We start from the raw sequence: 27,906 nt of genomic DNA, 5'->3' as shown, positions 1-27,906 counted from the left end.
AAGGGTGTTGGTCTAGAATCCTACCATATTTATTTTAACAGTAACGAAACAAGTTGTCAAAGTTAAAATTGCAAGGAAAGGCATACATATGTTAGAATAGAGATAATAACAATACTTGACCCACCCAAACGCTAACTCTGCACCCTAATCCCAAATATGCAAAAGCAAACTTATTATAATACTGCAGTAATGTGTTTTCAGAAATTCATTGCTACTTTTAGAACGATTTTTATATTTTCAATTATCATTTTTGCAACATGAAGAAAATAGAAATTACTATACATTTATATATTAATTTAATATTATAATATTGCTTTTTATGTAAGTACTTTCTTTGCGATTGCCTTCACACAAATATATTTGTATATAATCAAGCATTTTGTTGTGTTAAATTTACATTTATCCTGAATTTTACCTATTTATGTTCAGCTTTTAAAAGTTAAATTTCTTATAAAATGGGGCTTTCTGAAAGTCACTGTTGCGAGGGAAGTGAAGAAGACAAAACGCAAACCGGGGCCGAAAATGGATCAAAACTAAACCCCGGAACATTAAGCAATAAAGTGTCGGTCAATCAGAACAAAGAGAGTGACGTAGACCGGCCAAATAAATGGCACAAAGTAAATCAGCAAGACTCTACACTGATCACAGAATCGGTGAACATTCCAAACCATTCGACAAATACTGACAGAATCCCAAATCTACAAGAAACCCCGGCGAAAAAGGAGAAGCCATTTCAGTTTGATCCAAGGTCCCCGAGCTCTGCGGTCGATAGAACTCCGATAACTATTAATAAAAAAGTCGAGCGGCTTGGATCTTCGATAGACCCAAGGTCACCAAGTGTTGAAATCCAGCGAACACCAGTCGTGTTACCAGAAACACAAGAAATTTCAGGTGGAAATATTGATATTTGTGTTGGTTTGAACATCCCTAATGATTAGACCAGGGTATGCCAAACTTTTTTCCTAATGGCCGGGTAACCTTAAGTTAAGACGTGACCATCATGGGCGGATAACTGTTGGAATTTATGATCGCTGGCCGAAAACAAATTTTTTTGAACTTTATTACCTTATTATCGTTTTACAAATAAATAAAAAAATATGCAATAAAAACTGAGTGAGCTATAATAAATTGACGTATAAGTTTAAAAATTTTATCAAAGTTTATTTTTTAAATGCATTGGACGACATTTTAACTGTACTTCATCTTAAGTAAAAAAATATGCTGCGGGCCAGAATAATTGACCCAGACGCCCGGCGGGCTAAATCTGGCCTGCTGGCTGTAATTTGTCGACGCGTGTTTAACTTTATTTATGTTTGCTTGAAGGCGATGAAGGCGATAAAAATGAAGTTGAGTCAAATGGTATTTTTGACCCACGTTCACCTTCCAATCAAATTGTGAGGACTCCCTTGAGAGTAAAGGAAACTGGAGCAGGTAAGTTTGGCAATTTCAAACTGCTGAAAATTTTAGCTAGATGCTGGGTTGATACTGAACTAGAATTTGCACTCGCCATTTTGGTGTCTAATAATCAGCATTTAGCTGGATGAAATCACACTCACCAAAAATGTTGGCTTACCATTTGTTGATTTTCTTTCTACCTAATAATTTTTCCAATTATTTGATATTCCTTTCTATTTCAGTGTGTTTAAATGGTATCGCCTTGGTTTGTTTACCTGACTATTGGATGCTTAAACTTTTTATCTGTGCTATGCGCTTGTTTAATGTGTTGTTGTGGTTGCACAACTGCCTATTGTTAACAATTCACACAATTGGCATTCAAACGTTAAAGTTAAATACAATTTGCAACAAAGCAACAAATTAGGACTACCAGAAATAAATTTTCTAATTGAAACTAATTTTGAAATGTATATATTGCAGATAACCTTCGAAAAGAGGTCTTAATTTCAAATGCACTTATTCCTGTCGACAATGAAAATGTATCACAAGCTGACACAGGTAAACTTTTAACCATTTATTTGCTTATCAATGGTTGATGCTAAATTAAAATATATATTAACTTTCATGTTATGTTGACTTCCAAGTAGCTAAAGACAGTAGCTTAACCTAACCTATGCAAAAATGGTTACTGAAGCCTAATTTGTGTCTTACTATTGAACTAATCTAGTTGAGTGGTTCCCAAACTTTGTCGATGCAACCCTATTTTGAGTATTGTAAACATTTGCGACCCAAAACAGAACACTTGTATTTATATTTTAGTCAATCATTAGCAATCAGTTTAAATGGTCACATTGGGGGTATTCCATATCAAATCATCACAAAAATTGAAATTTTGTAACCACCCGTTTCAGATTTTCATGATATTTACGTTGTGCAAAATATAGCTCGAAAAAATAAGTTTGCCACAAAAAATTCGAAAAAATTCCAATCCGTTAGGAAGTTATGGCACTTTGAAATTTGGCCACTAGAGGGGGTATTCGGACACCCCCAAAATGGAAATGTACGTTTAAACGCTGTAATTTAAGTAAATATGGAAGTAAAAGTATGTTTCCTACCATTTTTGGGGTCAAGGAATCCATTTTTGGAGTCAAATTTGCATTTGGATAAAGTTTAGAGGCCTTAAGGGGCACTTGAAAAGAAAAAAAATGTTTAATTTCCGAGCGAAATGGTGAAAGACTGCAAATATTTAGAAACCCAATTTTTTATTCGTTTATCCTTTATAGCAAGATCTGTCAAATAAGCCTAAAATAAATCTTTAGACTTATTGGGAAAAGGTTTTATAGCCAAAATGGAACTCATACTTTTTTGGTTACAATTCCCCTAATAAATGTATTCATTATCTGCGCTTTTGTACTTATGAAAGCTCTTTGTATATATTTTGTATGATTGTTTAGAAAGGATTAACAGAATATGGCTCTTCAGGAGACACTAAGATGACTTGTAGGAAATTTGTTTGAGCAATATGATTCAGCTGAACAAAATATTTCTTTTAAAACTATTATTTTGTCCCACATTGTTAGAGCTGTTCAATCCTTAGGACTAACCACCGTTTTTGTCCTAGATTTTTATTTACTTTATTGATACTATCTGTCTATTGCTTAAATGTTTTTTTAAAATTCTTACTTGGTTACTTGCTGCAGCCTATATACTGATTTGTTAACAATTGAAGAAAAACCTGCTTCGGTGATATGCTGCATAGGAAAAGCTACCAGGGATGACTGTCACAAGTTAACATACACTAAGTCTAAGTCACTGTTGAACATTTTGGATATTGATAAAGAAAAAGGGAAGTGATTTTGTGGAGAGCTGGGTTAAGAGGAAATAAGATCTCTGCTAAGACTGTACGTAAGGATCACCGTGTAATGCTTTGCGAGTGTTTTAAAAGAAAAAAAATTCTTGTTAAAATAGGGAAAGGAAGAATTTAGAAACAAAACCGGCATGGAAATTCTGTGCCACATGCTACAAGCAAGTGACACCTGTAGTTCTTCTAGTTGCTAAAGTTTAAAAATTGCGTTTTGTCTGCTGTACCTCATTTTTATAAAATGTTTATACTTTTTTCTTTCAATTTGAAAATCATATTTTGCTGCTTCTTTTTGGGAAGCTCAAGTTTACCCTCATTTTTCCTCAATTTATCTGCAAAACGTATCTAATATTCAGATACACCAAAATATCTTTAGCTTTTTATATTTACCAAGATTGTGGGGTTAATGTTAGCACCTGTATTCTTTCGGGATATGGCACTGTGGATAGTTTCTCCTTCAAACAGCATTTTCATTAAATCATTGGAATGTTTTTCATGCTGAGAAATAGTATTGTCAATCACAACCATCTATTCAAAGAACATAACCAACCAAACTTTGCAAGCTATGTTTGGTTGCATGAAGTTTTATTTTCGCTTTACTTAGTCTTGCATATTTTGGCAAGCTATGTGTTTAAAAGGAAACACCAGTTGCAGTTAAACTGTTATTTAATGTGTTTTACTTGCGTAACTGTGACACCGAATAACAATTAAGATGAATTTTTAGAACTTAACGCAACCAGAACTACAGGTGTCGCTTAAAGTTTAAAGGCTGCTTATAGCATGTGGGACAGTTTTTTTCTTTTAAAACACTCGTAAAACATTACACGGTGATCCTTACATACAGTCTTAGAAGAGATCTTATTTCCTCTTAACCCAGCTCTCCACAAAATCACTTCCCTTTTTCTTTATCAATATCCAAAATGTTCAACAGTGAGTTAGACTTAGTGTACGTTAACTTGTGACAGTCATCCCTGGTAGCTTTTCCGATGCATCATGCAGCAAGTAACCAAGTAAGAATTTAAAAAAACATTTAAGCAATAAACAGATAGTACCAATGAAGTAAATAAAAATCTAGGACAAAAACGGTGGTTAGTCCTAAGGATTGAACAGCTCTAACAATGTGAGCCAATATAATAGTTTTAGAAGAAAAATTTTGTTCATCTGAATCATATTGCTCAAACAAATTTCCTGCAAGTCATCTTAGTGTCTCCTGAAGAGCCATATTCTGTTAATCCTTTCTAAACAATCATACAAAATATATACAAAGAGCTTTCATAAGTACAAAAGCGCAGATTATGAATACATTTATTAGGGGAATTGTAACCAAAATAGTATGAGTTCCATTTTGGCTATAAAACCTTTTTCCAATAAGTCTAAAGATTTATTTTAGGCTTATTTGACAGATCTTGCTATAAAGGATAAACGAATAAAAAATTGGGTTTCTAAATATTTGCAGTCTTTCACCATTTCGCTTGGAACATAAACATTTTTTTTTCTTTTTAAGTGCCCCTTAAGGCCTCTAAACTTTATCCAAATGCAAATTTGACTCCAAAAATGGATTCCTTGACCCCAAAAATGGTAGGAAACATACTTTTACTTCCATATTTACTTAAATTACAGCGTTTAAACATACATTTCCATTTTGGGGGTGTCCGAAAACCCCCTCTAGTGGCCAAATTTCAATATAGCATAACTTACTAACGGATTGAAATTTTTTCAAAATTTTTTTTGCAAACCCATTTTTTCGAGCTATATTTTGCACAACGTAAATATCATGAAAATCTGAGACGGGTGGTTACAAGGGCTTGATGATTTGACATGGAATGCCCCATTGCCTAAAAAATCAGCAATTAATCTAGTCCAGTAGCTAGTTTAACAGAAATTGCTCTTTGTAGAGTTCAGGGCCATTATGGGAAATAGATTCCTTACAACAGAAGAAAACAAACTAAAAATGTATAAATGTTCACAGCCTATGCTTCCGCTGAATGAATCATTTTTCGGAATAAAGTCTATTTAAGCCATTGTTGTCGCAATTTAAACTTATTTTAATTACACAGAGACAACGGCTATTATCCAGACCCCGACCAAACCCATCCCAGCTGACCCAAGATCGCCCTCTGGTGACATAACAAGAACCCCGATAAGCGGCGAAGGCATCAAACTGAACCCAGCTTTGCTGGATCCTAGATCTCCAACAGTTGGAATCCAGAGGACTCCGATACTGGCAGAAGATTTAGAAGAGGAATTAGGTTTGTGAAACACTTTTTAGACAGGAAAACTTTAGCTTGTGAAACTGCAATGTTGCTGACTTACTGTAATCAATCTGGAAATTAGGTGGCACTGTTTAAGGACAAATTTTATTAAATCTTAGCAATCTTTTGCACAACCAAGTTTCATCTGGTTAAAGTATTTTGTCAAGGTTTTAACTAAAACAATTTGTCATTCAGTTGTGTCACATGATTTTCATATTTAGAATTGAACAAATACGACTATCAAGAATGATTGTAAAAACTTATAAATTATCTTCCACAATGCGTTTGTAAATAAATTACGGCTTACCAAAAGGTTATTCAGACAAACAACACATTTTTCAAATAATTTCAATAATTGTTAGTTGTAAAAAGGTACGAAAAATTTAAACAAAAAAATATATAAGGTATTTTTTTTTTCTAACCTAACATGTCAATTGCTGAAGTAAATGTATTTTTTTATTGTGTTTCATCCCAGTTAATGAAGAGATTCCGAGTGAAACTGAGATTTTAACCGACCCCAGATCACCTTCTGTTGAAATCGACAGAACTCCGCTCAAAGTCAACAAATGTGATGAAGATGGTAAGTTTCCATCTTTGTAAATGGCAGTATTTGTCTAATTCTAAAAAGGGTAGTGGCACATTATTAGATCTCAACTTGCATTGAATTCTCAACGAAAAATCATATTGAATTCTCGACAAGCTTTTCGCACAACCGTGTTCATCAGGTCAAAGTAGAAAATCATGTATTGAATATTAACATAATAAATATGTTTTGATTAATGATTTTACTTAAATGAAAAATATTTGATGTTAATAAATGATCATTATAGTAATAGCCAGGGCTGTTCAGTCTGAGTCGGTTAATTTTGCTGGAGTTGGACTCGGGACTCGAGCAAGACAAAAGACTGCCCTATTCCGGCATGCACAGTACTAATTTAGAAACTTATAAGTCCACAAACAATAAATTGTGTAGTTGGAATAGAATTGGGTTGAATGCTTTCCAACCACCTATTGTTGGCAGATGCGTTATAGGACACCCCTATAAGTAAATTGCTGAATATCCACCTTACGGGGGCAGCTCGACTCGATGACCGAATGGTCCTTTCGCTGTCCTTGTGTTATTATTTATGTTATTTTGTTTTTTCGATGTTTGCAAACATGCACAAAAATAAATTGAATCTGAATCTTACTTTAGTTTCATATATGGGTAAAATACAGGCTCTATAGGCCGATTTGGGGTCTTAACAAAATTGCACATTCGGCCGGATTTGGGACTCCACAGCCAGATTCTGGTTCTCTATTTTGGCTAAAGTTGGACTCGGCAGCCCTGGCCAAGACTAAACTATAAAGTAAAGAAACATCGTCCTTAACAACAATCTGTTTTTACTCTATATTATATAAATTGCAACCACTTTTCTGTTATGTCTTTCCTCGGCGAAATAGAATTTAAACTCAAAGCCATTTTAGCCAAACATTGCCAAAATATCACTCTGCTGAGAGACATACTCCATTGTTTACTTCAGACTAACGCAAAAATGTAATCTAATAATGCTGTTTTATTCACTAACACTAACACATTCTATAGATTTGTTAATTGTTTGGGTTTTGCAGAACAAGATAGAGTTGTAGTGCCAGAGGTTACCATCACTTCAGATGCTACACAAACAACAGAATTCACAAGAACGCCACTTAAACTGCCAGTAACCGGTGAGTACAACTTTTGATTGCACAAAATATGGCAGATTTTTTATTGCATACGAACTATAAGTGGGAGACCAGTGGTTCTCAACCTTCTATGCAGATTGTTCTTAACCTTTCTATGCAGATTGTGTACAACTTTTGATTGCACAAAATATTAAAACTGAGATTTTAGCTTAAGTTTAGCAGTGCTGCTAAACCTAAAAATAAACCCTGGTTACATCAACAAGTTTGTGCAGGATTGCAAATTTGTAAGGTTATACGAATTGTAAATACTATCGAATTCCGATACCTGGTATCAAGTGTTGAAATCAGTTTTAGCCATCATTTTTGACCCAACAAACCAATTTCTACCTTTTAAGAAAACTTATCAAAAATTTTAATCAACAACGGATGGCAACTTAGCCTGGTCTAATCCCCTAAAAAATCAGCGTAATAAACTAAAAAAAGCCTTTAAACGTTTAAGTTTTATCTATTTTGCTCGTTAAGTATAGTAATGGCACCATTGAGCCGCATCCGATCAAATTGTGATATTTTATAACCGAAATATCAGGTTTGGAATGAAATGTCAAGTATCGAACATCCCCGATACAAATCCAATCAAATTTCATTCAATCACAGAAAACCTGCGTCGTACAGTTCTTCTATCCAACACCTTCATGCCTTCGCCATCCAAAACTGAAAACCAAACTCAAAACGACGACCACAATGATAAAGACGAATGCTCAAAGAGCGGCCTGCTATCAGAGCAACTTCTAAACCTAAGCGTCGCCAGCAACCTCAATTACTCGCACACATCTAGTACCTTCGCCACTTGTGATAGCGATAGTGTGCACATGGATTCATTCGATGACGAACAAGAGGATTTGACGCTGGATGAAGCTGAGTCCTCGTCGTTTGGAGATGATTGGCAAAATAACGACGATACGTCTGCATGTGATGGCGATAATATTGACAATGATGGACGAACAAGCTTTTCACAGGTATGTGTGTTATGTGTCTAAGGCGATGGTTAACCGATACATTTTTTAATTGACTATCAATCACATATGTACAGTTGTACACTATACACGAATGTGTAATGCAGCTTAACAATGAACCCTTAAAGCCAAAAATGTCGAGTACATCGGCATTATCTTGATAAAAAAGTTTTGGATACGCCTTTGACATTATCTGACGATGATATAAGTTTCTATCGTTTCAGATGGTGTCGCTTTACCGAACCTTTTACGAATTTTCATTATCAATGAACAACCAATCAATCAATTAATTTTACCTTTGACCCCGCATGAGCTTAATGCACAAACAAAATCTTCCCATTGTTCACTGCAGCATGTTGCAGTGTTCTCCATGTTACAGCTACCATGCTAATGTCAGATACGACTGTTCTTTGCCATGTCACTTTAGGTCTTCCGTTTTTCTTTTCCTAGTCTCCTTCATCGCGAATGCATTTAACGTTTTAACTTTTACGACACGCTGCAGCTGACAAGTTAAAAAAAAACGTTTCGGTTGCCGTTTAGCCAGTCAGCCATGACCACGACATTATTGATGTTTTTTGGTAACGAATTTGGTGACTCGTGTTTTACATTAATCGCAGTTAACAATTTGTTATCCACAATTATTGTAGTAGTGACCCAACAAAAATAGCGTTGATTTGCGAAACATTCAAGTTAATTATCAATTGCTGCCTAGTCTAGCCATTTGCCGAAGTCAGTCGCCATGATCAAAATAAACGTTTATTAAGTATAAGTGTTATATCTAACCCTCAAATACAAAATACACTCTCACGGTTCTTCACTTATCGCAATTCGAGGATACGTTAAACAATTACGCACGCTGCAATATATTATTTCGAAAAAAAAGGTTGAATTGCCAGGCAGTCACAAAAACCACAGTATTGAAGTTTTTTTTATCAAGTAACGATGTTCTCAACCCTCAAATAAACTCAAAACCCTCAAAACGTTTTGCGACAACATGAAATAATTACGACACGCTACAAAACATAAGTTGAAAAAAACAAAAAAACGTTTGTATGCGAAAGCCATCCAGTCGCAATAACCACAGTATTTGGTTTTTACCAACTAACGATATTTCCAGCCCTCTCATAAAGGCCTCGGCAAACTACGATCCGCGGCGCATTTTCAATAAAACCAAACATTTTCAATAAAACTTAAAATTTTTTTCATGATTGTGGAGAATTTTATTGAATACATCACCCCTTGTAAGGCATCTTCACCTATGCGTACCTTGTCTAAACAAGAATCCATAATTTTTTTACACGAATCCCACATTATGTGTTTTCGAGATCCCTTTTTTAACACGGCCCACCGAGACATTTTCTGCTTCTCATGCGACCTGCTGTCGAAAAAGTTGCCCACCCTTGCTCTAATTTCTTGCGTTTTCACACAGACCGCCATCTCCAACTTCGTGGAGGAAATGATCCGTCAGGTGGCGCCACAGGAAGCTGACGAGTCGAAAGAAGCTGAATCGAGTCAAATCGGCTCACACTCTCTCCTCCTGGAAACGAGTACACTTGAAAGTCGAGTTGAGCTACTCGCAAACCGCTCCTTACCCGTACAAAAGCAACAACGCAAACCGGTCATTGATGCTGGTTAGTGTGCTGGTCTGGTGAACTGCGGATAATGCAGGGTTTCCACAAAGTATTTGAATTTAATATATGTGCAGTTCAGTTATGTGTTTAAAAAGTAATCGGACTATAACATATTTTCCAACTATTTATTATTTTTTTGACTAGGGATGTTCGATACTTGGCATTTTAAACAAAAGTTATCCCAAATAATGCTCAAATAGATAAAATTGAAATGTTGAAAGGTAATTTTTCCAGGTAAGTAGGCCAAAATTTGCTTTAACTTAATAAGTTTAGTTGACATAGTTACAAATCTAACAGTTCTTAATAAATTGACTTTTCAAGAATAAAAAATCGCCGCATTGAATCGTATATCATGGCTGGAATTCGTTAGTTTGGCATTGGATCAGCACCGATACCACGCTAGTATCTGGCGAGTACCGATACTGCAACTTGGTATCGGCCCCGATCCGATATTATCGGACATCCCTAGTAGAGATAGACCGATATATCGGTTTGCCGATAATATCGGCCGATATTTGGCTTGTACCGATATATCGGTAAATCGAGGCCGATACTTTTGCCGATATTTCAGTACAAAAATATGATATAATTTTTCCTCTACTACAAACAACTTATAAATTTTTTTATGAAAAAAATGTTGGTTTTAGCATCACGCCAAATTAATATGCAAAATAATAATTTAATAATTAATAAAGGTGTATAAACTAAAACATTATTAGGATTTTATATTCAATTAATTCAAGTGTTGAACATTTCCCAGGTATATAAAAAATCGGTATCGTTATCGGTCCAAAAAATGGATATCGGTCGATCTCGAATCCCTAGTATGCACTGTGCACCTGCCACAGAATGCAAACTGATAGAAATATTTTGCTAACTTATCATATCCAAGTTAAAAAGCAACAAAGTAATTTTTCATTGATTTGTTCAGTTTTATTAAAGCGTCGAAATTTCACCGTTATTCACGCTCTCCAGATATGCCGAAACAGCGACGCGCCAGCGAATCAGAACGCTCCACGTCATCAGTATCAGGCGAGCGTACCAAGCTGAAGCTCAAGCTGCAGAAGCCATCGCCTCAACAACAGAGCATCTACAAACGCTCTCAGTCGGAGAAATGCATCGCTACATCAGCAATGGCTGGCAAAACAGCACCCAGGCTGCCATTAAGCGTACTCGGGCACAGCAATTCTCCGGATGTTATCAAGCCAAAATTGGTAGGTATCCGGCCACTGAAGGTTTGAATTTACTTGATGGTTGGTCATTAAACGCTGGCCCGCAAAGCATTTGTTTGGTTAAAATGGTAATAAAAGCGAATTGTAGAAACTTTTTTTTAATTATATTTTTATTTTCAAGTTAACCTGCCAACGGCATAGTTTCGAGTATTTTTTATTTGTCCGGGTGTTTTACTAAATTTAATTTTAACACAAAATTACGAATGAATGCTAAATCTTTAATTTATGTAAAATCCAGTTTTAAACATTATTTTGGATTTTTTGTCAATGTTTTTACTCAATAAAATGCACTTTAAAGGTAATCGAAACACCGAAGTAGCGGCTTCTTTAAATAAATTAAAACATCGAACTAGCACACTGAAAGTAACCCAACCTGTCAATCAATGATGCAAGCAAGGTCCCGCTGTGGCCGGAGGTCGTGAGTTCGAACCTACAGGCTAGCTATTTTGCAACCCTGACTCAGTGCAGGCTATTTGTTTTTTCTACCCTGGCTTGCATCATTGATCAACAGATTCGAGTCTGCAATGGCTTTTCGGTGTACTATAATACGCAAGCCGTAATCGTTGATCAAAAAGCAGCTTCAGAAGTGCTAGATCTCAGTTGTCGAGCACATATATGTGTGTATCTTTCATTAATCAATCAAACTAGTTAGCGAATTTGTTTTATTTCACGCAATAAGTCGAAATCCAAAACATTTATTCCAAGCTTTAAGTGAATAAAGATTGAACTAAGTACAGAACATAGTAAACCGAAAGTCGGTTTGTTGGGATATTATATGATAAATATATTTCACTGCTAAAACCATCATCAGTATATTCGAATGAATAACATCCAAACAAACTGATATTCAGTTTACAAAGTTCTGTACTCAGTTTAAACTTTATCATTAATGTTCAACCAGAATCGTTTGTTTTCACCATTCGGATTCAGGCAGATTCTGTTATTTAAAGAAACCTTGATTTAAGTGGATAACGTTGTACTTTCTGCGCAGGCGACTGGGCCGAGCAAAAGTCGTTTACCGCGCTACAGAGGAAAGCAGAGGAGATCACTTGGGGGGACTCCCCCACATTTCAGCGCCCCCCTCGATACTACAAAGTTCGGGAAAGAAAATTGAACTCTTGTACTTTGGTGCACGCATTCTGCAATAACTTTACTTCTTCTTACTACGATGTATTAGTGTTTTTTTGCTTGTGGTAAATGTGTGTGCACTGTCAAGTGATGAATATAATCGTGGTTAGGTTAACATGGGAAGGCTTAATTTTCACACTTTACTTATATAAAGTGTTTACAAAAAAAAAATAAAAAGGCCCAAACTAATCCTTGCCTTACATGGCGTAAATCCCACTCCAAATGGCTGATTAATTATAACTTTGTAATTAATAAGTTCTAAATGTTGGTATTGGCTCCATACAAAGATTATAAACAAGTTGTTGTTTTATTCGGGACTTTGGGTGTTTTATTTGCCTTTTTCATATTATCGCATCTTCTTATGTTGTTGTATCTCGATATGAACGTGTTGACTAATATGCTGCCGAATCTACACGGAAAAGTCCTTCTACAGTTGTACATACCTGCCTTGTGTTTTCAATTAAAGAATGCCGATGCACTGACAACAGATCTCCTTGTGTATTTGTACAGCTTTTTTGCAATACCACACCAAAAAAGTAGTAGTTGTTCTTTAGATCAGCACATTTCGCTGATCTATAAGAACACAGTAGCAAACTAGGTTGTTCTAACCCACGGGTTCCCAAACTTTTTGGTCTGTGGTTTTCAACATGTTGAGCAACATCGGTCTTAAGCGCTTTATCCAACTCGGAACTGCAAGCTCAAATGCGGCTTGAAAAACGCAAGGTTAGCAACATTGCTGCTCACTCACTTTGAACTGCTATCTTCAACACAGCAGCTAAAACCAATTGTAAAATAATTATTGTTTTTCAAAACAAAGCGCATAATATCTACAGTAAAATAAAACCGTAGAATCTGTTCAAATGGCTCTTTGGCCCATTAAAAATGTATTGATGGCCTATAGTACTGGGCCATGGCCCACAGTTTGAGAACCACTGTTCTAACCTAACTAAGGTTTGTAACGGTACGACAAAGCAAATTTAACAGTGCCAGTCAAATTTGAATGATGCAGGACAATTATCAAATACACATAGCCTCCAGACATAGCCTACACGTATTCTACGAAGAAATCTTTGTTGTTTTGGCTAGGAAATAAAGACAACGAAAATGTAATTATGTCGGTTGAAGGACTCCAGTCATAAGACCAACATGGCAACAGCAACGTCGGAATAAAACACAGTTCGAAATAAAACCAAAATAGCACTAATATCTAATTGTCGTAGTAGGCTTACCGTCTAAATCGTAATAAAACCTAAATGACCAGAATCAGGCCTAAAGGACACTTTATTACCTAACCCCAAACCCCACCCCTAAGTTCATCATTAACTTCCCTAATAATTTCGATCCCTAACCCCACCCATTACCCACCATTAATCCAAATAAGAGCCAAAATCCGGTGGCAAAACTGCGGCACCTTAATGGCGCCGCTGAACCTAGGTCGTCCAAACGTCGACACCCGAAACAACCGATGCCATACCCACGGCCCCTGATCGACCCATATCCCTACAGTTTCAGGCGTTATTTTGGCCACTTAGGCCTCATTCCGATGAATTTAGGCCTTATTCCGACAGATTTAGGTCTTATTCAGACGATTTCGATCTTATTCTGCAGCGGATATTACAGCATATTTGCTTTATTATGTCGTTGGTCTTAATACTATGGTATTATACATTTTTCGCTTTAGGTATTGTTGCTTGTGTGTTGCCGGTTGAAGTTGCCTAAATACAGAAATAAGACTCTTAAACAGGGAAACCCCCGATTTCTTGGCACAGTCTTCACAAGTTTAATAACAGGTTTTCGTTAAGTACAAATTTATTTGAGCAAATGATTAAGTCATTTATGAAGTCATTTTTGAATAGTATTAAACGTAAAATATATGTCAAGATTACACTTTTTCAATTTTGCTGAATATGATTTAAAACACTATCGGTCTAGCTTTCATTTTAACAGGACGTTCACTGCTGGTTTAAAATCCTACGACAGTTCCAACAGTCAACACACAATATTTGGGTTAAGATCCGAGTTAGCGTTTGGGTGTGTGGGTCAAGTGTTATTTTATTCATTATTTATTAATATTAGTTGACCCACCTCAACCCAAATAATGTGCGTTGTGGTAGGATTCTAGACGAGCACCTGTTAACTTTATGTAAAAGCCATGAAATTCCATTGTACACTTTTTTATGTTTTTTCTTTTGTTTCACAAACTAAAAGTTCAAAATCCGATGATAAGACTATTTTTTTGTCCTAATGATAAGATTTGAAAATGGACGTACTATACTGAAAAATGTTAGCACGGCAAAGTTTTGCGCGTTTGTGCTATTTTTTGCAGCTAACTGCATTTTACAGTGATTTTGCAAGAAATGCGCGGTTATGACAGTGGCCGAGCGGGAAACTGTGTGGGGGATAAATCCCCTACGCAGACCTTACTTTCCAACCTGGGCTTCTATCACCCCATTTGGTAAGTATTGTAGATCTCAACAGAATCTCGTGGGTGCATGGCGAAAAATAAATCTGTGTACCAAAGGTCAAAAGTGCACCCTGTCTGAAAAGTATGGCACATCTTGACGACCGGCGCAAGACCGCAAATAATTCTTGAAAACCAGGTGAAACTAAGGTCAAAACGCCGTTATAACATATGGGAAAACCGGATGCATATTCATTTTTGAGGAGTGCAGGTTAGAGATGGTGAGAACATAAAATTTGTGTTCGCTGCCCGCACCACACTTTAATAAGTTGTTCGCAAGCTGCGCTGCACTGCAAACTATTTTTGAAGTCCTAAGCTGCGCTGCCTTAATTTTTGAGCACTAAGAAAAATTTGAGCACTAAGAAATATATTCTAACACTTAAAAACACCATTACAAACATATAGAAAGCAAAAGAACATAAAAGTATGGACAACAGCTTATTTTTAGGAATGAAACACCCAACTGCTTGCTATTTCACTTCAATTAAAAAAAAATTTAGATTTATTTACTCGCCACTGTGCGATTATTTGGCTAAACCGCGCAAATGATGCGCGGTTTACATCTCTAGTGCGGGTCTCTGTTCAAACAAATCGCGAGTGCACCTGCCATACTTTCCATGGTGGCACCATGCTAGTGTAACTTATAACAAATCGAGGTGAATATTTGATTTTTCGGGGTGCAGATTGAAGTTTTTTGAAAAACACTCACAGGTGCACTTTCTATAATACATTCCACCGTGGGCTTGTGCAACTCACTAAATATAATTTGAAAAAATATCTTGTTGTTTTCAAAGAACTTACCAAACTAGTTTAGTTGACCAATTTAATGTTTGTTTGTTTTTCTGCTCAGAAGAATCTTTACATTTAATTATTGTATAAAATGACAAACAGGTTTTGCCTGTAATCTGTCTCACAGCACGGTATGGTCTTACTTCAAGTCTGTAAAGTCCAGCATTCGTTGATCAACAAATCATGATGATGCGTTGTCGATTTCTCAACATGACTTTTGGCTGGAAAAAGTTTGCCGTTTTGCTTGTCGCCACGGCATTTGTAATTCTTTTACTAGAACTCAATATTATTGGATTGGGAAAAACCTGCTCAACCAGTGACAATACGGCGCAGAAAAAAAGCTTGAATGACATTCCTCGTGAAGAATTGGACGCTCTCAAGGCATCGTTGATTTCGGAATATAAGCAGAAAATGCAGCAACTCGGGGCTGATGAGCCGCCAAATGAAATGGCAAAACAGTCGGTTGTTCCCATTGAATGCCTGATTAATGACAATTACACCGTTCAGTGTTTAAAGTCAACGACGGGCCAAGAGACCTTGTACATGCCCTTCGATTTTCTCGAAAAATATTTTGAAGTTTATGGAAAAATGAAGCATTATGACGGATACGACAGATTCGAGTTTTCGCAAAGCTCACACAAAGTATGTGTTTCTTAAGACAAAATATTTTGTGTGTATATAATACAATTTAAACAATTAATATATTGGTTTACCGATAATATCAATCACTTAATATTCTACTCCTACCAATATATTCTCTACAAAGGTATTTGTAAAAGAAAAATATTTTATGTAACATGTCCAAAATTTCGTTTTCTTAAGTAAATAATTTTGTGTTGCAGGTAATATTCAAGCCTTCGCCAAAGTATTTGTACCACGGCCCGTTCATGACCTTTGACACTTACAATGTTGAGACGAGAGAAAGAGTTAAATGTGTTTCAGGAATTACAGGTTAGTTTAACCAGATTATTTAAGCATACAATAATTTTTTTTTTTATTTTTAAAAATGTTTTGGGTAAAAATTGTTATCACCGCAATTTGGCCTATTTAAGTGCCTTGCTTGCATTATTGATCAACAGATTCGGTGAGTCTGTGATGGCTTTCGGTGTACTAATTATACGTAAGCCGTGAACGTTGGTCAAAAAGCAGCTTTAGAAGGGCCAGACCTCAGTTGTAAACACACATATGTGTGTGCATGTCTCATAAAATAATTGGAATATTGAAAATACTTATTGTTTCAAGCAAATATCCTTAATTACTTGCCAGGTGTACCGGTTTGCACTCAATGGGACCCTGAGGGTTACTTCTATCCGATTCAAATCGCCCAGTTTGGGATGAGTCATTACAGTAAGCAACTTTTACAGACTTCACCCCCTCAACAAATCTTATATGAAGATGGAAATGCAAAGCAGGTGAATTTATATCCCAAGATTACTACTTATTTTCCTATAGTCCCGAGTTTCTTAAACTGTTCGCCGCAACACCATGTTGTGTCGTTTCAGTCTTCTAAGGGTGGCGCGTAGTGATTTTGTTTTGTATCTTGTCCTTAAAGCGGTAATAAAATACTTAAAATGTGTAATTATATTTCCTGACATTTTTAATAGATTTTTGTTTTATAAATCTGATTTAACATTTCTCTTAATAAATTTGGTTTAACACCATACAGCAAATTATTAACCTAATCTTTACATTGGTATTCACTAAATCCTTCAAATGAGCAAATTATAATCCACTGTCATTCGGCAGTTAGTTAATACAACAAAATGGCAGAAGAGTTACTATAAACTGAAGGACAGTAAAATTGTTTTTATTGGTATATATAGTAATGAAAACAAAGCAACACTATCGGTTATAATCTGTGCATTGTTGTCACTCCAACTGTTTCCTGGTACTTTATATTATTTCTAAAACCAATATTTTAGACAAAAAGTATTGTCATCTGCTACCGAGTTAATTATAATAGATGAAATTGAATCACTCAAACATAATGTTTCAGGAAATAAGCTATTGCTGCCAGGCATAATATATAACCGAATGTTGCTCTTCCAGCTTAGCACGAAACGAATTGACCATCTTAGAACTGTAATATAATTTTCTAATGCCATATGCTGTGAGTTGAAATTGACTTTCGTAAATAATGACTTGGACTTGACTTGCTATTTTTTGTATATGATAGAATTGATCTTAAATTGTTTTGCAAATGACTTGACTGGGACTTGAGTCACTTAAAAATCGCTTGTTCACACAACAATGGGAACCTTCATCAGGATACTGTTCTGTTTTACACAATATGTCACTATCCCGATGAAGACGTTTTGTATAGCACATTCTGTGCGTTTTGTATCGCACAGAAACTTCAATCTATTATATATACTGCTGGAAGAGCAACACTCCGTTATAATGTGTTAGGGTTGTTAAGTAAAAATTGCATCAGTGCTGTAAAACATTGATCCCTTAACTCATTTATATTATGGCTGAATGTCCTATATATGAGTACCAAAATTACCACTTCGCATCGAATATCGGCCCCATCCGATACTTTTGGACATCTCTAGTAGTTAACATTTTTTTATAGTCTTCATCTACTTCATAGAATTCATGTAGTTATGAAATCTCTTTTTAAATATTTTTTGTTTACAGATGCGTTGGAAAACTTCAAACCGTTATTGTCAATTTGAATCTGTTTTCGACAAAGAATCCAAATCGCAAGTCATCAAATTTTCAACCCCAGGTAAGATTTTTACAATCTAAATAATGGTTCGCATTGTTTTTGAAACACACAGATACCTATCTTACATACTGGCCCACTTGGTTGTATCGTTTTCAACATAGAAAGAAATAAACAAATAATGTGATTGAAGTAATAGTATCTAAAACAGTTTCTCTCAACCTTTTTCACTGCGACCCAAATACTAAGCATAAGTATGAGTTATGACTGTGAAGCTTTGACCCAATTATCTATACCAGGGGTGTCCAACACAAACATGGCGATGTGCCAATTTTTATCCTATAACTTCTTAAAAAAAACAAAAAAAAAACGTGTAGTTAGCAGTGCGCATTACTGCATCTAAATATCCGTCGGTAGGCTGACTTTTCCTTTTTGTTCCTTCGCACCAAACTTTATAGTTATGTGAATACTAACCTCCACTTCAATATAATGTTCAACAAAAATTAAGTAATTTAGGGGGGCTTGCTTGCCATTTTTATTTGTTCGCGTGCCGCTTGTTGAACACCCCTGGTCTATACTAAACTTTTTGTAACTGAACAAATCATAAGACAGATATCATAAATAAGTTTGAATTTGATTTTTATCAGTCATTTTCCATATTGCTTCCGTAACTTTTCAATGAAGAAACTTTACTCTGAACCAATGTCAATACATTTAAGCATATGAACAACTACAAATTAAATGGCGTACTCATTTTGTGTTGCTATCGCTGGGTTGAGAGTCACTGTGCTAAAATAACTCATGTGAAGTAAAAATTTTCATCATTCAATTTTATCCATTTTTAGATTCAATTCCCCTTGGTAGTGGTGTGACTTTCATGTTGGGAAACACTGTAGAAAGAGAATTGTCGTTTGACATTAAGTTCACTTCGAACGGCTCGGTGACGGTGGTTTTTGACAGCACTAACCGAGGCAAGCAATACACTATCAACTACCTTACAAACAAGTAAGTATTAAATAGTAAGCTGCTTTCTCTGTATTTTGTTTCAAAATATTTTGACAAACAGTTTTTTTGTCGGATTTAACTGTTTGTTTAGTATGGTATCAAAAGTATAAAAAAGGGAATTCTTTGATTTTCTTTTGTTATCTAAAACTGGCTTATGTTTAGTATGGTCAAATGAACAAACAGTTAAAGTAAATACAAGTTTTAAAAATTGAGTTCTTTGTATTTCATTTTGATATCCGAAATTGAACTTGTTAAAATTGAGTATAACAAGAATGACATGAACCCTTTACGGCAGTTGTTTTGAGCTTCTTAGTGTTGCTACCCTTATAAAGCACATTTTGAACCAATTAATAAGTGTTTGTTCATTTAAAAAGTTCTGGCTTGTTGATTTCAACCTGGTTAACAACGAAAATTTAAGAAATGGACCAAACTTAAAAACATATATAGATATATTATTTTTGTTGTTTGTTTAAAGATGTGCAAAATTTGAACTCAAGTTCATATAAACAGTTTAAAAATCAAATTACCCTTTTTTCACCGCATTTTTTATTTAATTTTATCTTTCATACGTTTTCAAATGTAAATACTGCATACAAATGCGTAGGACTGTTTACAGGAATGTAATTTCCCTGAAACTGGAATCCCAAGCTCAAATGTGAATTTCATGTAGCATGTGTAATGTGCGGCCTCCCATGAGAACAGCCACTTGTAATACCAGTGTTGCCCTGACTTGTGGTTTTCCAGCATTCGCCCAAGCTGTAGATAAATAACGGAAATCCTTGTCTAGGCTCTGCGGCTTGTAATTTTGAAGGAACCATGTTGTACATTCAATGTCTATGTCAACATTATGCCTTTCATTCTATGCATAGACTGAATAATCCTAGTGTTTTTGTTTTAACTAATCGCAGTAAAGTTTTTGTTTTGCGTTACAAATTTGAATAAGATTACATTGGAATATATTTCTGTTTTACATTCCAAATCAAAAAAATATTTAGGTACTATGGCAGATTAAAATTATACTTAAAACAGATTCAATTTTTGTCAGGACAGTGCTTGGGTTATTTGCTTTCAATACAGACATCGATATTACATTGATTAGCAAATACCACTTTCGACCCTAACCCTATTTAAGCTGAAACACTTTAGAAAGTAAGGATCTCCCGCGGACAATAAAATGGTAAAGAAAGATTCTTGTCTTTGTATCCAAAGATCTTAAGACTGTTTATTTATTAAAACAGATAAAACATAAAATCATTTCTTAAAATCTTACTGGCAGCATTTGTACAAATACAACTGAAAAACATTGGTGTAACTGCGGCTTTCTTTGCAGTGTTGTGGTATGTTGATCTGCATAATGCCGTAAGAGCGCAGCAAAGAAAGCCGCAGTTACACCAATGTTTTTCTGTTGTATTTGTACAAATGCCGCTAGTCAGTCTTTTGGATATTTTTGAAGATAAATGGCTTAATAAAACCAAAGCTGAAATAAATATCCAAAAAATGATACTACCACGCGTAAGGTAATTTTTTGCCCAGGGCTTGTTTTGTCCCGTTTTATTTCTTGTCATTAATGATAGCTCTGCGACACCGTTTGATAGCATGCTTATCAGTTGCGTGCTTTTCTCTTTCTTTCCGTTTTGTCACGTTGTCGTTTGATTCCATTCGCTAGTTGTTGCTTTTGCATCTAACATCTGCAGGTGTTTTATGATTTTAGACCTATATGCTACCCTACTATTCTTAATTTTATATATTTTACTTTTTAACCACCCATATTGGCATTTTTACATGTTTGTTTTTTGCACAGAAACTGATGATGCCTTATAGGCGTAATATATATATTTCTGTAAGATTTTAAGAAATGATTTTATGTTTTATCTGTTTTAATAAATAAACAGTCTTAAGATCTAACCTTATTTTGTACAAAAGGTTTGCCAACCTTATGTTAGCACTGAGCAGTATAAAGCTTTTATCTTTGACCAGTTATAAATGTACTTTGCCAACCATTGTGTAGATTTCAATTGTATAAGAAACTGTTTGAACAACTATGTCCTCAACCATTACATATTTAATGAAAAGAAATATTTTACCTACCCTAAAAAATGAATAACGTATATTACACCTGTTGAACATTTTACTTGACATAAAATATGTTAAAAATCTTTAAAACTCTAATAAACATTGCGTAGTAGGGAAGCTATTGATAAACTTAAAATATTTACTTTTCTCTGTTGCTATGGTCTTGTTTTTAAATGTTTCAAATTATATAAATACTAATATTTGCAAAAGAGCTATTCTGAAAATTTAATAAATCAACTGACATTGATCAAGTATCTTAAAATGAGCAATTTGTAAATTTAATCATAATTTTTTTATTTCGATTAAAACACCCCTTAAATATGAATTTGACTGCTAGAAAAGCAGGCGAGAAATACAAGCTTACTTGCTAAAGTCGCTTCCTATCATGTGTCCAGTATTATGATGGATTACGACAGAAAGTCAAGTGTAATTTATGGGATTGGCAACAATCGAAGCTGGCGTCAACTTTCGAGAAACATTTTGATCGACTTCAAGAAGGGTGTGGGAAAGTCGAAAACCAAAAAGACAAAGAAAACAAAGTTTGGAGTGCAAAAAGTAACCAAACTTTTTAATTTTAATTGAAAAACTAAATGTGCGCAGTTTGGTTGATTTGTGTCCAAAATTGTTTAATCAAAATTTAAGAAAGCTTTATTATTTTCTTGAGTTTTAATTTCTTTAGACTTTTGCAGGCCTGGCATAGGTTAGATATAACGACTCATAAGACTCAAAAGTAGCCGTCTTACTACTAAATATTGTTTATATTCATCTTGTTAAAATAAATGACGACTTTTTTAAACTGTTAACACAATTTTGACCTTTTCTGAACGATATTGATTAACCTTGAATTACTTTTTTGCTTTTTTTTTTTTTTTTTTTTGTAAAAAATCTGAATTATAATTAAATCCTACTGGCTATCTCACATTAACCGAAGATAAAACAAGTTCGCATCGAAACGTCTTTATCAAGATGAAGTCGATTTATTCGACCTTTTTGGCTTAGAGGTTCATTACCAAGCCTATTGGCTCGTTTAAAATCGCAGGTGACCCGTTTAATTCTTCGCGGCAACGGTTTCATCGACAACATAACTCTCAGCACCAGCAACCACTTGATCCACTTCAAGGACGCCTGTGATTGGATGGTCGACAACCAAGACCAGAGCACAGGAGGCTGGAAAAACGACATCCCCAGGGAACTACCGGGATTCCCCGTTTTACCCCCTGGGTGGTTGTCTGCAATGGGTCAGGGCCAGGGCATGTCCATGCTGTCCCGGGCATTTTATCTGTACGGTGACATGAAGTACATAGCGTCTATGGAGAAAGCGTTACGGCCGTTTTCGATAGCGTCGGCCGACGGTGGAGTTCGCGCCAGTTTCATGGGAAAGTACACTTGGTACGAGGAATACCCGACAACCCCGAGTTCATTTGTCTTAAACGGCTTCATGTTCTCACTCATCGGTCTCTACGACTTTAAATCAGCACTCGAGGACAATTTCGAGCTCCCAGGCGCCAATACAACCTCAAAAAGGCGCGCTCAACCCTCCATGGACATTGTTACGTCACACAAGCAAGTGTGCGCGCTGTTCGAAGACGGCCTGACGTCATTGAAAGCGATGCTCCCCCTGTACGACGGGGGGTCGCGAACCTTCTACGATTTGCGGCACTTTATGCTGAATATGCAGCCGAATGTTGCGCGCTGGGATTACCACACGACGCACTTGAGTCAGCTCGCCTTGTTCGCGTCGGTTTCCAAAGACACGGTTTTTCAGCGCTTCTACGATTACTGGTACGGGTATATGAAGGGCGAGGTATCAAAGCATAACTGAGTTTCGTTCTCTGCGCTTAGTTTGAATTTTATTAGAGCTTACTTCACAGAGTGCGCATTAAAAGCGATTTGCTAAGACGAAATGCTTGAATTAGGTGGATGTTTACCTTTTTATCTCGAAGCATTACTGGATCCGACATAGGTCTGTCTCAATTATACTTTTCAAAAGGCAGTAAAAACTTATATTTGTCCCGTTTTTATAGATCGTGGTTCGGCTTAGTTTTTAGCAGTCGGGATAGCATCTCGTGTGATGCCCAAACCCCTCCATAAAGTTGTCAAACTATACTTGATAATTACTGAAAGAATAAGAACCACTGACTTTTACCACCCTTCATAGTACTATCCTGTTATCAAGTTGTACGTTTTTATGACTTAACTTTGTGTGTTGAGTTTTAAAATCTTGTGCTACTCATCACTTTTTCTGTATCACTTTTTTAATTATTGCTGTACCGCTTTATACTATCGGGTGCTTTCCCAGTGTTGAAACTGCAACTTTGAGTCCAGCAAATTCGCGGCGCTTTTTTTTCTTTTTTTTTTTAAATGCCAAGTTTGTATTCTGTTGCACGTTTGTCCATTCCTGCGTTTAGTGACGTGATAACGTATACAACACGGGTTCTTGAAGTTTTTTATTTTATTTTGTTTGGTATGTAGCGGCGTCGGTATTGCATTTTTGAAGCTGCCAAAATCTTACAGCAAAATATTCAAGAAACCCATAAGAGTTAGAGAAGAAAGCCTTTGTATAACCAATAAAAACCTAAATTGGTTTTATAAATAACGCAAAGCTAAGTATTTCGATTTTCGGGTTATTTAATTGTTGGTATCTTGCGCCGAAATTGTCCTAAATGAAGCTTTACGAATATAAGAATCGATACACTAAGAATTCGGCGTTTTGGTCCAAAAAGTGTGAAACAAACACTTCAATAGATAAATAGAGTATTTCGGCACGGCGAGAATGCAATAGGCCTACATGAGAAACAAGTAACAACATGATTAGGCAAATCTAAATAAATTCGAATATGTTCCGAAAAAGTATGTACAGCAGTGATTCCCAAACTGTGTGCCGCGGCACACTAGTGTGCCTCGAGAGATTGTCAAGTGTGCCGCGAAACTTTTTCTAATTTCGTACACAGAAGATTTTAAAACGACTTTATTGCTGTGAAAAGTGTGCCTCAAATATTTAAGACATTTTAGTGTGCCGCGAGCCAAATGAGTTTGGGAACCACTGATGTACAGCGTAAAAAAACTATCGCTTAAAGACCCAAACATGACTTTTCACCGCCAACAGGAACTCAACCACATCGCATATACATTTTTGTTTCTAAGCATATTTTCCTTTTTAAATAACACTAAAAAATTTGATGAATTTTTTCAAGGAGGCGTTTTCTGTAACATCGTTTTAAAACAGTGTTATCGACCTTTTTTTTAAAGCTTTGGTCACCCAATTCTCTTGATTTAACTTTTTGAAATCGAACATATCATAGAACCTTAGCAATATTAAGTTTGATTTTATTTATTTTTAGTCATGTCTTTGTATAACTTACGCTATGTTTGTAATTTTAGAGAAATCTTACCTATAACCGGTCTCAAAAACAACTGCATTCGGTGAACAGTTTTGGGTCGAGAAACACTGAGTTAAATTAAAAGTGTTCACCTGAACTAACGTCTCTAATACTTTTTTATGCGTCAAATCATGAAATCGAAGTGGTTTTTATACTCACAACCTCCTACCTTTTACTCTATATTCTACCGCTTTAGAATTTCAATTTGAACCGATGTTTTGACGTTTTTTTCCTGCATATTGCTGTTTTTGCGCTTGTTATAATTATTGTTGTTCTGTAATGCCCGAACGACATTCGTAGTATTGGCTGAAGCACGAATAAAATACACCTTACAGTTACAGTAGCAAACCTTTAGATCAGTGGTCTTCAACCTTTTTCATTTAAATCAAATTTAAATAATGTTGAAACATAGTAGTGCGGGCATGAATTGTACACAACAAAATAAATTTGAATTTAACACAAATGAGTTGAGTCCCAGTAGATTTATTTGTAAACTAACTTAAGTCATGTCTTTTCAAGTCCAAGTCAATATTAGGGAAAGTCAACTTCCGGTCAAGTCGTTGAATTAAAAAAATAAAACAATAAACTATTAAAATTTACTAAAAATAAAATAAAGACTAATATATAGCAAGCTAATTGTTTACGTGTGCAAAAAGCGAGATAAATAACCAAATTTTATAATAACACACAATTTAGACTCAAATGACTGCAGTCCAAGCTAAGTCATTTGTCTAAAAGACTTGAATCAAGTCATTCTACCAAAGAGAATCGAAGTCAAATCATTTGATATCTGTGATTTTAGTGCACTTAAGTCACTACAGCACTGATTTTTGCAGTATTTTACGAAAAAATATATTTTCTTTTTTTAATTGTTGTAAAGAATAAATTCATTCTAAAACTAATGATGTTTAACCAGGCTACAATGAAAATAAATATATTTTTTTGCTTTACATTTCATTTTCACTTTAAATAGAAAAGTTAAAGCGATAATTTAAAATATTATCTCAAAAAACTATCTAAAGATTTTTTTAAACTGTGTGTTGCGCAAGTCTACTTTTTAAGCTATAGCAACTGCACCTTTAAAGAACAGCTATTTCGTGCAAATTATATTATGTTTTTTTTCAAGGAGGCAGAAAATATTTTTAATTTATTATTTCAATATTCAAAAGATGATAGCCTCTAGGTTCAAAGTGGGTCGTTTTTGTTCCAATTTTGCTTTTCCAACCTGCAAATTATCCAACCATTTTACAGCAGGGAGTAGAACCAGAACCGAACCGGAACTTTATGAACCGGTTTCGAGTCAATTTATTCCAAACCATTTTTTGTACAATTTTAAGGAGCCGAACCGGAACCGAATAATTTGAAACAACATGAACCTTAACCGAACCCGAACCTGTAAAACAAAAGCGTTTCACTACAGCATGACGTCACAACCTTTTTTGCAGAATCAGTTATGCCATGTTTAAAATTTTATGAAAAAATATGAATACTGAGTAAAAATGTTGATTTTTTATTTTTCAGATATTTCAATAATGAATTGCTGTTTTTGTAATGTGTCACTTAACTTGGATTAAATAACTTACAATTTAAATATTAGTCTCTACATTTATTGACTCATATTTTTAGATTAAACGCAACTAATATTGTATCCGAACCGGAACTTTATAAACCGGTTTTGGAACAACAATGGACGAACCGGAGCTGAACTGGAACTTTTAAATTCCTCCGAACCGAAACCGGAACTGAACCGGATCTTGAAAAAATCTTTGAACCCGAACCGAACCTGAACCGGAAAAGTCAAACGGTTTCACTCCCTGTTTTAAAGTACATACATGCTTGCTAAAAAAGTTTTTTGAAAAACTATTTCGAAAAAAATTTAGGAACCACGCTTTCACTCGCCTCGGTAAGTTTGACTTCATAACAAGAAAGTGCATGTGTTGGTCTTATTGAGTTAACAGGTATGTGTTTTACATATACAATTATTGTTAAAACCGGTTTAGATAGTATTTGATACAGCAAAACAACATCGTTTTTGTTTAATTTGACATATTATTATTGCGTGCAAACGGTAATGGCCTACAAACAGTCATTATGAAGGAAATGAGTCAATTGATTTTGTGCCACCCATATATATGACCTCTAAACATTATGAAGCAAAAACTAATGTAAAGGCTAAATTATGTAAGTACTATCGATGTAATGATATGCTGTTTTACATGAATTAATTTCTATTTTATCCAAAACAGTTATTTTAAGCGCATAACGTGTGGATTTATGTAAAATAGACAAATAATATAGAGCAGTAGAATTTGTTTTTAGGTTTTAAGAGCTACTAGGTTCCCTTACAAGTGTATCTGTCGAATGTTTTATAAGTAGGTTTAAAGATTCAATCGTCATATAACCTTATATAAAACGTCATTCTGTCTTAGGGTCTATTTACGATACCATTTTGAGATGTACCTTGGCTTTGCGATACAACATGGTAATTTCTACCTTCGGTATATTTTAGTGCAGAAGTTCGTACACTTTTTTCACCGCGGACCCTTAAAAACCTTTTTTGCTTCGCATGGACCCCCGTAGGCAAGAATTTTTTAAAATTACGTCATAAATTGACGTCACAATCGAATAGCCTGTCAGAAATATCATGACGATTTAAGTAAAACGGAGTCTAACATTCAGTGGTAAAACGTTTTATTTTAATTAAACTCTTTTTTAATTTAATTACTTTTTAAATATACACTAATATTTCAATTTGGCCTTCAAGGACCCCTGAAATTAGTTCACGGAGCCCCAAGGGGTCCATGGACCCCAGTTTAAGAACCCCTGTTTTAGGGTAAATCTTGGAACAATCGCATTTGAACGTTTCGATTTCGATCTTTTTTTTACCGATTTTTCTTGTTTGAGCTTAGTAGTGACGTCATTTAGTATCGGATTGCGATAATCGTGGTCCAAAATTTTAAGTATCGGAATTAAATATCAAATATCCGGGATTAAATATTTAGTATCTGAATTGGCTAAATAATGCAAGAAATGTGCCGCATTTTTGAATTGGGTTGCAATCAGGGCTTTGGAGCGGTCGTAAATGTTAAACGGCTCCGGCTCCAGCTCCAGCTCCAGCTCCATTACGTCAAAAACTGAGGTTTAAGGCTGGACGCTTAATTTGCAATATCTAGCGTTTAAAAATATTTACAAACGAAACACCACAATGGTTAGTTAGAAAAGGTGCGCCAAAGAGGCAACAATTCCTAATTTTGTGAAGAGTTGCTGTTAAATTATGTGAATTCAGCTTTTAGTGGAAGGCTGGAAGCATTGCATCTTATGAAATACATCGGAGCCGGAGCTACTTTTTAAAC

General features: G+C 35.2%; 1 protein-coding gene across 1 annotated transcript; it reads left to right on the top strand.

Moving 5' to 3' along the window:
* The first annotated feature begins 455 nt into the window (after nucleotides 1-455).
* Nucleotides 456-24,875, top strand: LOC146139152 (uncharacterized). Its single transcript, XM_083391714.1, has 19 exons — nucleotides 456-891; nucleotides 1,324-1,431; nucleotides 1,876-1,953; nucleotides 5,314-5,505; nucleotides 5,984-6,088; nucleotides 7,120-7,215; nucleotides 7,828-8,189; nucleotides 9,616-9,817; nucleotides 10,793-11,035; nucleotides 12,041-12,169; nucleotides 14,521-14,632; nucleotides 15,586-16,069; nucleotides 16,270-16,378; nucleotides 16,694-16,839; nucleotides 18,068-18,158; nucleotides 18,941-19,100; nucleotides 21,569-21,728; nucleotides 22,213-22,675; nucleotides 22,742-24,875. Exons 1-19 carry the CDS (start codon nucleotides 456-458, stop codon nucleotides 22,993-22,995), a joined length of 3,930 nt encoding a protein of 1,309 aa, XP_083247840.1. The 3' UTR covers nucleotides 22,996-24,875.
* The last annotated feature ends 3,031 nt before the right edge of the window (nucleotides 24,876-27,906 follow it).

Source organism: Ascidiella aspersa, chromosome 6 (assembly GCF_963924565.1).
Source record: "Ascidiella aspersa chromosome 6, kaAscAspe10.2, whole genome shotgun sequence".
NCBI lineage: Eukaryota > Metazoa > Chordata > Ascidiacea > Phlebobranchia > Ascidiidae > Ascidiella > Ascidiella aspersa.
This window is presented reverse-complemented; position numbering and strand designations above follow the sequence as displayed.